This window comes from Drosophila kikkawai, chromosome 3R (assembly GCF_030179895.1).
Source record: "Drosophila kikkawai strain 14028-0561.14 chromosome 3R, DkikHiC1v2, whole genome shotgun sequence".
Lineage (NCBI taxonomy): Eukaryota > Metazoa > Arthropoda > Insecta > Diptera > Drosophilidae > Drosophila > Drosophila kikkawai.
The window spans coordinates 32,541,150-32,557,227 of record NC_091731.1 but is presented as its reverse complement, the minus strand read 5'-3'; the positions used below and the strand labels follow the sequence as shown (position 1 = coordinate 32,557,227).

The following is a 16,078-nucleotide window of genomic DNA, read 5'->3' as shown; positions in this document are numbered from 1 at the left end:
AATCGATGGGAAATCAACGTGGCAGCCAACTGAACCGATACTCAATACCAGACCAAACCTGATTCCAGAGACTCTCTCAGGTGCAGGGAACAGGAACGCTGGGTGGAGCCCACTGGATTGGCGCACAAAGGCCAATCGCCCCCCTTCATCTCAAGTCCCCATCGCCAATTTGCCAATAAAGCAGTCGAAGGTGAGGCGAAATGCGCCACAATGCGATACAATTTAGATTTATATGCTTTGTCTGATTTATTTGTATTGGACGTGTGGGCGATGGAGACGTCTGACTGGCTTTTGTGTCTGCGCTGCCGGTGCTTCAAAAGTCGATAATCTGTGGAGTAGCGTCGTCCTCGTCCTCGGAGTTTCTCTCTTTCACTGAAATAGAGTCATGACTGAGATTTGAATGCCGCGTTCAGTGGAGTCTTCAAGTTGGTTGCACCAACCCGAATCCGTATTCGAATCTGAAACAGAACCTCTGCCCCGTGCCGGGGTCTGGTGCCTTTGTTCTGGCTTTAATGAGGATTACGTGAAATTTCATTATGCTGCGTAATAAATAAGTAGCAAGTCAAATAAACAGAGACTAGCAAACACACAGCCGCCCACACACATTCCGCAGCTGTACAGGATCTGTACTTACATTCCTCGGAACTCGCACAACTCGTACAATCCAACTGGCAACTGGCAAGCATATTAAAATTTAGACACGTACACATTTTATGGCTTGTGTGTTTGGGTTTATTCGGGGGTGAGAGGGTGGGTAATATGTCTGTGGCAGTTGCATAACCCCAAAAAAAGGGGCAGTAAAGTTAAATCCCGGCTTCGGCCTTGGTTTCTCCATCCGTAGAATATGATTCGTTCTTTCATTACCTATGAAATGATATCATATCGATGATGTTCTATAAAAATATTGTATTTCAGTTGTATTAAAAAAGAATTTATGTATTGCAAGGGTAAAATATCCATTTAAATATCGACTTAAGTCAATTACCGATATCGATATTTGGTCTTGGTATGAAATTACTATTAACTATTTTCTAAAAAAAGTAAGACTTTTAAAAGGATCCAGTTTCCTTCTTTGGTAGAAAGTGTATCCTAGTTTCATATGGATTTAAAAGTCTCTTTCTTGCTGATACAAGATTATCAATAGATTCCACTTCCATATAAATTATCTCAAGCAAACTTCCTTTATGTGACAGATGACACTTTTCCGGAGTAATTTAGTGTCGTGAGTCGTGAGGCGTGACTGTTTCTGGATTCGATTTCAGCTTAAAGATAGTTAACCCCTTTATTAAACCCATACGCTTGCACACGAATGCGGGTAATCTATCTCAATTAAATGTGGATTACATTTTATGAATATTGATTTTCCCCCGCCGCCGCTCGTGCGTTTCCATTAATTGAACTTGGGGGCGTGGCAGTGGGGAGTTGAAGTGGGTGTAGCAGCGGCACACTCGATACTCGATATCCAATCCACCTTCCGATTCGTGCCAGTTTATTCAGCCAGATTACTGAGCTGCGCTCCGTGTTTACTCTGGCTCCGGCAGACAGCCAATTCATTAGCTGCTTCTCCAAAGGACAACATGAAAGGCATAGCCGTTGCTGCAGCGAGATCTGCAGAGTGTGTGCATTGAGAGATGCTGATGAAGTCACTTCCCTGTGCCAGCCAGTATCAATTCGCTCCTAGTTTCACTCGCTGCTATGCTGGCTGCGCTTTTGTCTTTTCAATTACCGACGAGCTTCAAAGTCAAACTTTTGTGCAATTATCCTGCGAGACAATTTTCGCTGTCTCGATTTTTATGAGCGCACAAAGTTCCCCCATCCATTCGGCAGAACTTTTGCCAGCAACAGTTTCCATTTCGCCGTTTCTCGGGCTGTGTATATATAGTATGTATGTATGTATCTTCCCCCTCAAGACAGTTGATTTTTAATTTCATGTCGGCGGTGGTTGCCTTGGCCAAAATGCCAGCTCCGCTGCTTTTTTTTTATTTCTGGCGGAACATCCGACGGGTTAAAGCAAAAGTTGTGGCGCAAAATAAAGCTAAACGAAAGACGCTGACCTAATAAGCGTCCTGCCAACGGACTTGAGTACCCTGAAACCAGCCCCTTGTCCACTTTCCGGGGAAATTGACACCCCAGCGAGAGGGCTGCTAATGAAGCCGGTCTTCCGTCTGTCCCTGGACTCCTTGATAAGGTCAGCGGGCGTGGCTCGTAAAGAGGCGGCCATAAAAGCGAATTGCGGATGAAAATGGCGTGCGAGCTTGGCGACAATCGGCGACGGTTCCGCTTATCAGGTTCCGGGTCCAGGATCCAAGTCCTGGCCCCGGGTTCCCAGTTCCGGGCCAACGACCGGGATATTAATAAACATGTCTTCAGTGTCCACGTTCCGGTGGCCGGGCATTATTCTTGTGTCCGCCAGTTGGTTGGCCATCGAGGGGTTAATGTGGTTGGTCATTAGTGAGGTAATTGGCAGCTAATTGGCTTGATGAGGGCCGGGCAGCTTGATTGGAATCGCAGCGACCCTCTGTGCCCAATAAAACGACTTCTAAGCGATAAAAATTTATTCGGTTTTATTTGTTAATTTTGCTTCAGGCGTATCAGGGATAAAGGTATTAAAGGTAAAAGGTATTACCTTACGAATATTTTTTTTTTGAGAAAAAAATCTTTTTGCTGTCTTCGTAATCTTTCTGGCTCTATCATTTGATCTCAGGTTTCCACCATTACTTCCGTGGCCGTGGAAATGTAATCAAAGTTTTCTGATTAAAGTGAAAATGCGAGAAAATTATGAATCAATTTCCAGTGGATGCAAGCGAAGTGCAAAGTCATCGGAAAACTGCACAAGTGGGCGCTGGACAGGCTCAATATTAGCTGCCAATCACTAAAATTTGCATAGTTCTCCTGTGCGTCCCAACGAGGATTGCAAAATCAGGTCAAATCTCGCATAAAAGTGTATATTTTAAAGTTATTTTGAAATTTTCAATTTATTATACATATGAATGTAATGCCAAAGCTATGTACCATATAACTAATATTCTGTCTTAAAAAGGCTTGAAGTTAATGGAAGAAACTTTACTAATATGAGAATATTTTGGATAATACATATATGATTAAGTTAAATATTATTATCGATTTAAAGTCCAAGATTGAAATAAGAAATATATACAAGTCGGAACCATATTGGCCCAGTGAATTTGGGCAGAATTCTCTCGTAATTTCGCTTTTGTAATAAATTTTTACTCACTGAAGGATCTTATATTATGGTAATCCTTAACACAACTCTGTCCATCAGCAATGATTCGGCGAAATCCCAGCAACCGAGGCAGGCTTCTAGGCCTCCTGTCAGCTCAGAATGAGCTTTCAAACTCAGTTCATTTTACATTTCAAAGTGTCTTGGACGTTTATCAAAGATTTCAGTAGTTTTTATTATTTCAAAAGAATCGGTTCGTGTTTGATCGGTGTTAACGGCTCTACAGACAAGTGGTTTTAATAGATTTTTTACCCACCATGGACGTAACGGCAGCCAGTGTGGTGTACACTAATCATTTTTACGCTTCTCAAAATTACGGCGGCGATCAGCTGCAATCGCAGTCGCCGCAAGCACAACATCAGTCCCAAATTATCCACACCAGCTATGTGGTTAGCTCGGGTCCCGGTCTTGCCCTAGGACTTGGGCACGGGCACAGTGCCACGATGGGATCGGGTTCCGGCCTGAGCCCGCGGACCGTCTACAATGATCTCTATCGCTTTGAAGATGGTAGCGGCGATGCCAGCGGTTCTCTGCTTATCGGACAGCATGAAGATGACTTTTGCGAGGCGAACGAGGAGAGCCAGATCTCCACCAGCAGCTCATCCTCCTGCCAAGCGGAGCCAGACACTGTGGATATTGAGGCAGAGCTGGCGTCGGATCTTTGCCAAATGGTAAACGAAAACAAAGAGGGAACTGGTAACAAAGCTGACAACAATGGTGACGAATCGCATGATGACGATAACGACGGCGTGGGAGAAGGCGAGCATTATCAATCCACCATGGTGGACACAACACCATATATCGTTTATCCACCACCCATGCCGATGTCTTCTCATTCCGCATATTTGACCGTTGGCCAGGAGCTGTACGTCATTCAGCCGGAGACTGTGTTTGTGCTGGGCATGCGCCTCAACGTGACCAAGAACGACATCATGATGTTCTTCGGCAAATTGGGTCTGATCAAGCTAGACGATATTTCTGGCAAGCCAAAGATCTTTGTCTACAAGAACAAGCTAACTGGTCGCTCCAAGGGCGAGGCCACCATCACCTACGTGAGTCCCTACTCGGCCCAGGCGGCGATCAGCTGCCTTGGCGGCAGCAAGTTCATGGGCCAGACGCTCACCGTCCTGCCCGCCTACTTGTGCATGCGCAAGGGCAGCAGCGTCCGCTACAGCTATCCGCGCGACCTGAACCCTACCGAGCTGGACCGCCGCCAGCGGCTTCCCAAGTGGAAGCCGGCCAGCGACAACTGGGTGTGCCTGCTGTGCCGCAACAGCAACTTTGTGTGGCGCTCCAGCTGCAACAGGTGTCAGGCAACCAGGCACGTTGCCGAGGGTCAGGCCCAGGAGGGATCTGGGCCCCAGCCAATGGAGGACACATCGGGCTCATCGTCCTCATCGGGCTCATCAGGCTCATTCGTCTCGCCCAAAACAGAATCGGGATCCCTTAGCGCCCGTGGCAGACGCCCACTCAAGAAGGACTGGCCCTGTGGGTTCTGCTTCAACTTGAACTTTTGGTACCGCCTCAAGTGCAATCGATGCCAGGCCCCGCGGTCCGAGGCGCTGGCCACCTCAGAGTCGGAGGAGCCCTGGGAGCTGGTACTCAATCCGCCCTCCAACGAATAGAGAGGTAGTGCCGTTCTATTATGTGTCTATGTCCTGCTCCTGTCTATCTGTTGCTGTTCGTGTACCCGTATTTGTTGTATGCTTACGCCAGTTCATCTTTACCTATTTCCTGGACCGACGCACCACACTGCGTCCTGTATTTCATCAGACTCGAATCGATTCCTGACATACCGACGAGAGCGTATAGTATAGTTCCTGACATCAGAAGCGGCTATAAGCCTCAAAATTCCCGTTAATCTGCGTCGTAAAATGGCGCTTTAAAGCAATGCGAAATAGTAAATACAATTCCTGGACAAACGGCCACCCAAGAGTCCCAGAGATTGTGGGACAATGCAATGCAGTGACTGGTAATCCACTTAATCCGGCCAACTGAATATTTTGCCTGAGCACAAAAGGCATCCCGTGCCCAGACCCACCTGGCGAGCTCTAAACGTTTAATGAATTTATTTACTTGCCTGACGCCCGCAGCCAGTGGCTCATTGGCTCTATGGAATTGCACTGCAAAAGCGCAATAACTGTTTACAAAAAGTCTAAATTGTTCAATAATATTTTTCTTTTTTTCCCAAAATTGTGGTTGCATTTTTTATTTTTGAAAAACTAAAATTTATTTTAAATTTATGTGGAGAGTAAGTACGTACCTGAGGAAGAAGCTTAAGTTTTTCTCGTGGAACCTGAACAAGATGCAGCTTGCTGGCCGAATTGGTAGGTATTCCTCTGTGTGGAAATAAAAAAAGAAACCTACCTTTTAAAAAATATTTTTTTAATTATATCCACATGTATTTCATGATTTCAACTATAAAAAACCAGAGAGCAAAAAATAACTCTGCTTCCTTTAAGTGTATTTAAGCACAGAAGCTGGCTTCATTTAATTGAATTCCATTTAAATAGATTTTCTGGGTATCTTGTAGAAACTGATTTTCATCGCAGTGTGTTAAAGTCAAGCCACTTGAATCTGTGTCCAGCAAGCCACTGGACGGCTGCTTGCCTGCCCGACTGCCGCCCGCACCCGGGTCTCGTGATTTAATCAAACTTTGCTCCGGCCAAATCTCTGGCACAACAGCTCGGCAAGCTTAGGCGCCAGGTGGGTTGCACTTTTGGCTGTACCCGCAGCTGTGCAGCCCCCCAGACTCCAGACCTCAATCCCCAAACCCTCATCCTGGCGCCTTGTAGACTCTGCTGTGTTGTGCATTTACTTTGCACTTTCTTCCACACGAGCAGAGATGGCAGCTGGATGGACGGATGGATGGAGGGAGTCCATCGTTTGCTCTGTCGCCTGCGGGTTATTTGCGTGGCTGCAGGTGTTGCGTTGCTCCTGCCCAGCCAGCCACCACCAGAGCCAACCCAATTCGCCCACAGTGTCGCCGATCTAAGTGGCAGCCGGGGAGCAACGTAAATGCAATAAACACCATTAGCTGCAACGACTCCGCTGGCTGGTCGTTGTCGGTCTGCTCTGCTCTGCCCTCCCTCGTTTGCCCCAGCTTTTACCGCCTGGTCAGGAAAAGTTCTCCGGCAACGGGGTTAGATGTTGGTTGGGCGAAATGTTGCCGCATCAAAATGCAAACGCGAAAGGCGAAAAGGAACTTAAGTGAATTGAATGGAAAAGTTGAAAACTGCGGGAGCAAGTTGGTGGGTGAGGTGGCACAAACTTTCTGAAACCTGATTTGTTTATAGTTTCCAAGATTGTCTGCTTTTTGTGACCCATTTTGGGGGTTACTTTAACATAATTAGACTGAGTTTTATAGATATTAAAGGATATTATGCTTGAGCTCGACAGAAATGTTTACAAAATAAAGTTAATTCTGGTATAAAAAACATTTGTAAATATCTGTTAGTTTGTAAATTTCAAATTCAGATTAACAAAAGTTTGAATTAATAATTAATTTATATTTCCCCTTGTACTGAAGAACATTATTTGGGTTTGATAGAAAGTAGGCTTTTAAAATAAGTCAAAAAGCCGACACTATTACATTACATCAAAAAAATATATAAACTTCCACTAAAATATTAGTAACTTATAATAAAATTAGATAAATAGCTATAAGTCGATATACCTTTAAAAACAACATGAAGAAAAATAGTAGGACTAAGGCAATCAGTGCCACTGTCTCCCTCATCTCCCACAAGGAAGGAGTCAAAATGACAGAGGACGAGAGGGTGCGCGATGTAGATCGTGACTATGGCATGATGAAAACCCATCAGTCGGGCACACCCTTTCCACGAAGAACCTTGCCCGTCGATTCGGTTGCCCTCACGGCCAAGCTGGAGGCGGAGAAGAAACTAAATAGGGTCTCCATAGGTTCCGCCAACGAGAAGAGGGCAACACCAATGCCGGTAAGGTACGGCAGCGAGCATGATCATCACAGCGAACGGCATAAAGACTTTGCCCAGCGACGCAAACTGTTCGACGAGGGCGAGTTCACCATATGCAAGGGACGCAAGCTGGGCGATGATTTTCATCCCCTGGATTTAGAAGAACACAACCTTCGATTCGAGGCTTTATTCAACAAACTCTCGGAGCGCAAGAGCTACGATACTCGGAATTTCGACGAACTGGCACAATATTGCTTGGCAAACAACCTCAAGATATCCAGTGGAGCAGCCAACAATTAGTGACTATACAATCTTTGTAGTTGTGTGAAACAGGAACTAGGAGCAGAAATAAAATGCAGAAATTGAGATTTCTAGATCACCGTCTCTGCTTTTCAGGTATGACTCAAGGGGGGACAAATGATGTCAGGTCAAAGTCAGCGGTTTCGAATATGAGATACCCAGCTATCAAGCAGGATAAGTAATAAATATATTTTGAGATTTACACAACGATTGAAGTAACTAGAATTTAATAAATATTTCTAGAAAATTGTGAAAGCATCCAGCTAGTTAGTATAGCACAGATATATTCATATATCTACCTTTTGGCTCCATGACTACCCGTTAGAATTAAAGAAACTCCTCTTCGCTTCTGCCGGGACACTTGCAAACATTTCGTTCACCAGAAATCCACTCAACTTCACCCACATCCTGGCAGCAACCTCTTCATCCTCCATCTACATCTTCATCTCCTCGCCACTATGTGGTTCATTGTACTTTACGAGCTTTTCAGCGAGCTGAGCTCGCGACTTCCGCGTGTTTTTCCACTATTCCGACTGCCATTTTGTTGCGTTTTTGCCGCGGTTTTTCCTCCTCCACTCCACGCACCACTCGACGCCGCCAGCCTTTATCCTTTGTCTGTCGACGCACGTGGATCGAACAATGGTGGGGACGACGACGACGACAACGACAGTGTTGAAATGTTTGGCTATAAATTATGGCGGCTCAGATCGACACCGCGGCTCTAAGCGCAGATTGGCGTGGCTGTGACAGTTTTAAGGCTTTTGCTGCACTCTCAGCATATCGCGTATACGCAACGTGTTCGCTTTGGTTCGGTTCAGTTTCGGTTTCTAGCTGTCATATTGCAAACGACACGCCAGGGAACCGGCCCCGACTATCTTTTTTCGGTTTGCGGTCGCATTGGCCCCTGAAAAAGTTGTCCGGACTCCGGACACAAAGTTACGAAACGGACATGGAATCTGTGTGTGTGTGTGTTTTTCGCGTCCTGACAGCTGTTCGTGTTTTTGGCTGTGGTGAAAACTGCAAAGAGCAAACAGCAAATTGGCAAAGGCCGTCACATTAGCGCCATTTTCCACTCTCTGCGGTCATAATTCACTAAAATTAATTGTCGCATTCGAGCTTTGTGCGGCCGCACTGTGAACTTTGGTGGCTATTTTTGTCTGTTCAGAGTGTCCCTCCTCTTGCTGCTGCTGCCACTCCTCCTGCTCCTGCTGCTCTCCTCTATTCAGTGTCCGATTTCAAAAAGTCCCCGGGGTGCTCTAAATATCATTCGGGTGACTTCTGCCCATGGAGCCTTTAAGTGGGAAACGGAAATTGTTAAAGGGCCCGGATGCGGCTGGCGGATTCGAAAGCATTAACTGAATTTGGCCACATTTAAATCAAAGCCTTCCACTTGACGAACTTTGGGGGCTTTGCCAAAAGTATTTTGGCTGTATCCTAAGACCTGGTCTCACGACTCAGCTCCCCGGCGAGTAGCTATCCTAATTTCTGGCAGCTTTGCTTCCCGGTCCCCAAACAAAAAAGGAAAATTATGCAAAACATAATAATAAAATTTAATAAAAAATACCGGAGCACGCGAAAAGCCCGGCCGGTCGGGGAATCCCCTGATTGTCCCAATGTGTAATGGGCTCCGCTAATGCTGCAACATTTTATGCAAATACATTGGAGTGGTCCCTGGCCCAGAGTGGACCAATGGCCTGCGGCAGTCGGCGCAACAAAGGGCTTGGACTCGGGCTCTGGCTCGGTCTTGGGCTCCGTTATCCCCACTCTTTATCAGGTATTTGTTTATGCAGCTGCCAAGTCGAGGCTTATTTTATTACATTTCTTCGGGGGATCCGGGACCAAGTCGTTCCGTTTATACAAATGGCTTTTGGAATAGGCAAATAAGTACTTGGTAAGTAAATTTCGGGCACCACCTGCCTGCTCACCTGCGCAGAGACGGTAGCGGCCCAGAGGAGCCTCAATCGCTTGGCGTTGGCACATAAAAATAAGTCAGGAGACAACGATGTCATTCAAACAAGGGCCAAACAAAAAGTCGTCGGCGAAAAGTTGCAAACTTTGTTTTGTTTTATTCGTTTCGGGTTATAAAACGAATGTTGGAAAAACTTCAGAGCGGTTTCGAATGTCGGCAAATACGCGCGCCTCCAGCCACGCCCTGATTTGGGGCAGGGCTGCCATGTGGGCGGAGCGGACCGATACTGTGGTTATAACGTACGAAAAATGTGTACGAAATTGTAAGACTATTTTAAAGAAAAGTTATATAAAATCTAATTAAAACTAGAGCAGAATAGCTTCCGAAAATTCAATTAATTCAAAAATAAAACAAGTATTAAAACAAGTTATTTAAATTTTAATTTTTATAAATAATTCATGCGGAAAAATCATTTCAAAATTCTAAATATTAGAACAAAACTGTATTCAAAAACAGCTCTTATATTTCATTAATTGATTTAAAGGTTTTCTTTAACTTTTGCACATATGAAAAGTGATTAATCCTTGATTCCCAACTAAGCCTATAAATTATTCGAGAACCTATTAACTTTTAAATATTTAAAAAATTATATACATTTTCTTATTAAACCACCCAAAATCAGGTAGTATAACCCACTGTTCACCCAAAACCGAACTCGTTGCCCCCGGAAACAATAAAAATGCCGCGCTCACAATGCGCCCGGCATAAAAAGTGCTTATTACGCCGTATAGTTGACTACGACTACGGCCTTTGTCGTCGGAAGAAGCAGCAGCAGCAGCGGAATGCCGGCAACAATTGAAATAAATGAATTGGCCAAAAAGGATTGCGGGGCGAAAAACATAAAACGGAATGGCACGAGCGGCATATGGAAAGGGATTTGGGCGATTACAGCTTAAATTTTGAAATTCCATTGGGCCTGAAAGGGAGGCGGTGGCCACTTTACGAGTGACTCGTCAGTGCTTATGCCAGCCGCAAATATTTTAGGAGCCGAGGAGCATTAAATCAAAATTGAAATCAAATCGTCAACGGCAGCAGCTGCAGATTTAAAACGGAAGCTTAAAGGCTTGCAGGCGGCATATGTAAATCCAAAGTTTCCTGTTTCAAAGAAGGGCGTTCTCACACAACTAAGCCAATTTCAGGGCCCCACGCCGACTGACAGAGAGGTTGGAGGATGAGGATGAGGGGGAGGAGCTCACTCTGGCACCTATTTCAAACTCAATTAAACACGGAAAGGCCAGCAGCAGCCGGCATCCTATGGTGTGTGTCATGAAATTCGCCACGGTGGACACAGCTGTTCTTTATGTGGCTCCCACCGAGCGGGTGAGTGTGGGCTTATTGTGGATGCAGTCTGAACGGGTGGATTAAATATTTGAATACAGTTGCCAGTTGCCATCCTCCTCTTTCAGTCCTGGTCTGGCCTGTCGTGTTCTCTCTGGGCGTTTCGTTTTGATATCATTTAAAGGGCTTCGAGTCATGTTCTTGGTTCCGTAACTAAATAAAGAGCTTCGGTCAGTCCCGAAACTTTTAATAACAGTTTTGGCTGAAGTTAAAATGGTGTGACTTGCAGGGGCAACACCAGAAGGATTTCTTTGGGGGTTTCTTAACTTTAAAATTTAAAACAAATTTCAAGGATTTTATGGTATTTTCCAATAAATTCAAACCAATTCAAATCCAAACCTTCCCAGCAGGCCTCTCTTAACGTCAAACTGAAGCCCCTTTAAAATCTGGCCAGCTTCGTCTCTGTTTGTTAGCTTTTTTTGCACAGGTTTCGGATTTATCTCGACTCGCTTCCGTTGGCACAGCATTTAAGTTCACATGACAACATTGGGCATCAGCAGCACAGGCAAAGACAATTCAACGCTGACAAAAGGCACAAACATACTCGCAACTACACACACTACACACACCACACACTCTCTACACACACACACACACACACAGTATGTATTGCCGATTAAAATGTTTGCTGTGTTCCGGTCATTTGCATACATTCCACATCCGAGCATTGGGGCCACGGCAAACAAGCGGACACAGATTCGGACACGTGGACACTTGGACACTTGGACACGTGGACACCTTTTGACCCATCAGGCTTTGCATTTAAATTTGGCAAGTGACCCGCATGGTGACCATGCATAATTAGACCCAGTTCTGGTGTCCTTGTTATGGACCAAATATTTGGCTTGTAAATTGATTTCGCTTCGTTGGTCTGCTGGCATGTCCTAAGTCCTGTGCCAAGATATAGGATATCAGGAAAAGGAAATATAACAAATATTCATCAATGTCTACAGTGGCATTGTCAATGAATTTTGAATCATTTTTGTTTTTATTACACTTGATACTTTTTATTGGAAATATATTTTTTATTTTTAAATAAATTCTTTTAAATATATAATATTTCTTTGAAATATTGTATAAATAAACCTTACTTTGGCTGCACGAACTCATATAAAATACAACCAAATGTGCAACGCCCTATGCATTTTCTTCTTTAATCATGAATATATCTCTTTTATTCCATAACAATCATCAATTCGAGGCTGATTGCCAAATACACCTGCCCAGTGATGTTTTTTATAGCCTGGAAACACACAGAAACATTCAAATGGCCCGAAGTCAACGAACCAGCAATGTGACGTCCAGTCCCCCCCACTGGGTATTCCCACCCCAAACAAGAGAATCCAATTCCCCTACCGTTCCGATTTCCGATCCCAATTGCTGACCAATGTGCTCTGGTGCGGAAAGCTTGCCAATTATTGTGTGCAAAGTCCATAAATAATATGGCTGGCATTGATGCACGGAGCACGGTATCCGTACAGAGCTCCAAATGATGCCACTTGCACTGAGTGGAGCTGGTTACTGGAGCTGGTAGCTGGGCGCTGGAGGATGCTGCCCATTCCAAGAGCTAATCTACATTTATGCCGCCTTGCTCCTCTTTGGCTGACTTCTGCTGACTCGTGGCTGGTGGCTGGTGGCTGATGGCTCTGTTTGTCCCCGGCACACATTTCGAGTGTTTTGTTTATGTGGAGCACACATTTCCAGCTCAAGACATGGAGCCGTCGTTTGCATAATAATTTAACTCATTACCCACGCCCACTACCAGTCCTAGTTCTGCTGCTGCTACTCCTCCTCCTCAGCCTCCTTGTACGGAGCCCAAACTAAATAAGCATAAGTAAGACACATTCATTTGCCAGACGACGACGACGAGTTCTCCTGCTCGGTTAGCAAAAGGATTTACGGCACCCTGGAGCACTAACGAGGTAATTTCGAGGCTCTGCGAGGTCAAGATGTGACGACGACACTTGCCACCAGCACCCACACCACCCAAACTCACACAGGCACACACGCTGTGTGATGAATGCATCACTCTGTTTACAGCGCTCATTACGCATACGACACGTGCGCCCGCCTCCTAAATGCTTTGGCATTTAAACTGTTTTAGTTTGCGCTGCAAGCGCTTTACCATCTTGTCAACATAATTGATTTGGCTTGTCAAGGGAACCGGAATCGATATCAATTCCCCCTGGGGCCAACTTTTACTTTAAATTTGCATGTTCGTTAGCCCGAAGTTCGTAGTAGCAGGCACGAGGTAACGAGGAACATAAAGTGTTGCAGGTGAAAGTTTCGTGGCCTCCGTTGCGGTTTCTGTTCGCCGCCCAAGTTTCAGGTTGCCGCATTGCATTGTCCAACTTTTTATTGCCCTCGCGGTGCTCTGCTTTTGCCACTGAAGCCACAAAAAAAGAAGGGAAAACCAATCTATGCTGAGGCTAAATTACCTTTTCAGTTTCTTGGTAGTTTTTAATATGCTTTAAGTGAACTTTAATCTTCGATTACTTAGTCTTCAACTATATTTCAGGGATTTTCTAATGTACTCAAGTCTTTAGGTGTAAAAACCAAACTTCCCCAACTTGGTTTTGATTCAAAAAGTGAATATATATAACTGCCCACCCATGTTGATCCTAGGCTTAATCGCTCATTTAATAAATAGCTCAGCACACAATGCATAGTCTAGCAGGAGGTCGTTAATCGGGGCACTCTCGGAGTTATTCCCTCTGACTTCTGCCATTTTTATGCGTTTCCTCTTTCCTCGGGAGAAGTGTAAGCCTCCTCCTGGTACTTTTCGTGCTCATTCTCGCTGCACTCTAATCTCTATCGCTCGTTGCTTGCCTCGTTTTCCTGTCCAGGTCAGTGTCGCCACCCAGCGGGATCCGCATCCCGGAGAGCAGTTTCGTCTGCTGCCCTGGGGAAAAAAGCGTAGTTGTGCTCCGGCTCATCCCGCATTTTCCACCGCTTTGCCTGCACCGGGGCTGCCGATGCAACAGCAATTCACTTAAGTTACTCAAGTCGTTGAGGGCATAACTTCCGCTTCGCATTCCGGCAGACGACGACGTGGAAGAAGACCCAATCATCCCGGCACCGCCACTCCGCTTACTGTCTTAATGCCGATGCTCACACACATTTCATGCGAGTCCTTATACGCATTTTGCCATCCTTTTGCCCCTAGTTCATGCACTCCTGCATTTAACCCACTCTGCCGAGTGCTTAAACTAGTTGGATTACGTTGGGCTATAAGGCGATTGTGTAGTAAGTGGAAGTCGTATGAATGGAGTAAATATTTACAGTGCCTCGGGGAGTACGATTCCCTAGCTATTTGCTTTTGCTTTTGAGTCTTTAAACATTGTACATTTATCTTAATACATATAATGGGGTCTAAGCTCTTTATGATATTGATTTTATTAGTTGTTTGCAATCACTAAAGGGAAATCCTACAAAGTGAAGGTTTAATACAAACTGTGAACTCTAAATAAGGATAAGTAACAAACCTAAAAGAAGTTTAAGAAAGCTTTAATAAAAATATAAAGCTTCAAAAACAGCTTGTTCCAGTTAATAATTTGTATTTTATTCTTCTTGTTGCTTAGACTTTCATGCCTAAAATAGTTTTGGCTCATTGAAATTAATTTGTAAATATCTTTTATTTAAAGTCAATCATTTTTTTCAGTGCCAACTTTTATTCTTAGAATAATTCTTGATGATGCACTTGGATGCCGCGGCGCCACTTTCATGGTCGTTAGTGAAAAGGCCTTAACTAGATCAGTGAGTTGCCACCAAAGTACTAATTGAACTGGATTCGGGCTTAAAAGCCTCGTCGTGGTCCAAAACAAACAGTGGGAAAGCGCAAGCCAATGCCGGCGCCCCGAAGAAAGTGATTGCGTTCAGGTGTGAAAATCCGAGATGCTGGCTGCTCTCAGTTCTCAGGTAATTCTCGAACTGAACGGAAGCATAATGAGGCTGCAAATTGTGATCGCTTATCTGGTATTAGGATTGTTCCTCACTGAGCTGCAGTTGTGTTTCGGAGGAAGCCACCTGAAGCGCTTAAGCAGATCACTGATATTTCCCCCAACGAGTCCCACGCGTGTTCAGTTTATCGGCGGCATTGGTATTCCCGTGGAAAACCTGCACTTTGAATCGGTGACCTCGGGCTATGTGCTCAAGGCGGAGTACTTTTTGCCCACCAACTCCACGGAGATAACGAGAGTGTATCTGAAGCCGCAGGACATAACGGGACGGGAGGAGGACAGCTCCTCCAACTACGGAGCGCTCTACCGCTGGATTATTTATCGTGGCATTGAGATGGTCATCGAGAACATGGGCCTGCCGGGCAGGAGCTGTCTCCTGCGGCTGATTTGTGAGCACGCGGCGTTGCCGATGGACCACGAGAGCGGGCTGCTGGGCGAGGTCCTGGACATAGTCCTTACCCCATCCAGTTCAGTGGACCAGCTGGGACACAGCTCGGATCGCGAGTACCACAAATCGGAGCACTATGGCCGGCGGGGCGGAGACTGTCGGGCGGCCTATGCCAGCCGGTGCCAGAAGTCGCCCATGGAGCTCATCAGCCTGCTGCTGGAAGTCAATGAATAAAGAGGTTAGCCGTGACACAAAAGAATTTCGTTTCAATTGCTGGTGGCCCCTTCCGGTTGTTCACAATCACGTATTCGCACATCCGGGGTGCGACAATTACAAAGTTGATAAACATTTTAATTAGTTTTGCGTAGGGAACTGCGTGATCTGCCTGGCAATCAGCATTAATTGTAATTAAGGGCACACGCCTGTCTGACGGGCGTATGCGTAATGTGCGAAATCAACAAGCAAACACACGGGACACAGGATCACTGGCGTACTTAACTCGCTTAAATTTAAATGGCAAACACAATTTGCGTGAATTATGTGACGCCTACATGCGAATCCCTTGGAATTTACTGCTTTCTCATTAAGTAATCCAGGACACGTATGTAAAGGACACAAACACACACACACACTGCTAATGGGCTTAGTAAATTCGGACAGTTCGAAATAGAAGCCAGGAGCAGGCCTGGACAGCCGTGAAAATAATTACACACATTCAATGAAACGCGACCGGAATCGGAGAGGAGGAGGAAGAGTGGAGCCTCCTGCTCGGCGTTTGCTTCTGGCATTTCAATGCCAGAATGTGGAAATGAGTTTAATATTAATTAACAGCACGTCAACGCGTGTGGCCAGTGGGAAATCCCACCCGGAATCCCTCACCCGGAACCCTCTCCGTTTGGTCATTAGTTGAACGGTTTTGGTGTTTGTTTTAAAACTCTTGGCCGCAGG

At 45.4% G+C, this 16,078-nt stretch overlaps 3 protein-coding genes across 5 annotated transcripts; all 3 read left to right on the top strand.

Annotated features, from left to right (window-relative positions):
* Positions 1-3,359: 3,359 nt before the first annotated feature.
* On the top strand, positions 3,360-5,434 carry LOC108082739 (TATA-binding protein-associated factor 2N). Its single transcript, XM_017178249.3, has one exon. The coding sequence runs from the start codon at positions 3,499-3,501 to the stop codon at positions 4,864-4,866; it is 1,368 nt and encodes a 455-aa protein (XP_017033738.1). The 5' UTR covers positions 3,360-3,498; the 3' UTR covers positions 4,867-5,434.
* A 1,363-nt stretch (positions 5,435-6,797) lies between these two features.
* I-t (inhibitor-t) lies at positions 6,798-7,550 on the top strand. The gene has a single exon (XM_017178312.3). It carries the CDS (start codon positions 6,931-6,933, stop codon positions 7,474-7,476), a length of 546 nt encoding a protein of 181 aa, XP_017033801.1. The 5' UTR covers positions 6,798-6,930; the 3' UTR covers positions 7,477-7,550.
* Positions 7,551-10,400: 2,850 nt separating this feature from the next.
* Positions 10,401-15,370, top strand: LOC121501898 (uncharacterized). Of its 3 annotated transcripts, none has more exons than XR_005990725.2 (3): positions 10,401-10,524; positions 10,585-10,765; positions 10,825-10,963. XR_005990725.2 is itself a non-coding variant. In XM_070286841.1 (3 exons), exon 3 carries the CDS (start codon positions 14,678-14,680, stop codon positions 15,362-15,364), a length of 687 nt encoding a protein of 228 aa, XP_070142942.1. In that variant the 5' UTR covers positions 10,401-10,524; positions 10,585-10,765; positions 14,445-14,677; the 3' UTR covers positions 15,365-15,370. The 3 variants fall into 3 exon arrangements, 2 of the variants coding, with proteins under 2 accessions (XP_070142942.1, XP_017033839.1); XM_070286841.1 differs by lacking the exon at positions 10,825-10,963 and adding an exon at positions 14,445-15,370; XM_017178350.3 differs by lacking the exons at positions 10,401-10,524; positions 10,585-10,765; positions 10,825-10,963 and adding exons at positions 14,390-14,406; positions 14,464-15,370.
* Positions 15,371-16,078: the final 708 nt, after the last annotated feature.

Excerpts from the sequence above, each read along its gene's own strand:
- LOC121501898 (XM_070286841.1), top strand. The coding sequence starts at position 14,678 with ATGCTGGCTGCTCTCAGTTCTCAGGTAATTCTCGAACTGAACGGAAGC.
- LOC108082739 (XM_017178249.3), top strand. The coding sequence starts at position 3,499 with ATGGACGTAACGGCAGCCAGTGTGGTGTACACTAATCATTTTTACGCT.
- I-t (XM_017178312.3), top strand. The coding sequence starts at position 6,931 with ATGAAGAAAAATAGTAGGACTAAGGCAATCAGTGCCACTGTCTCCCTC.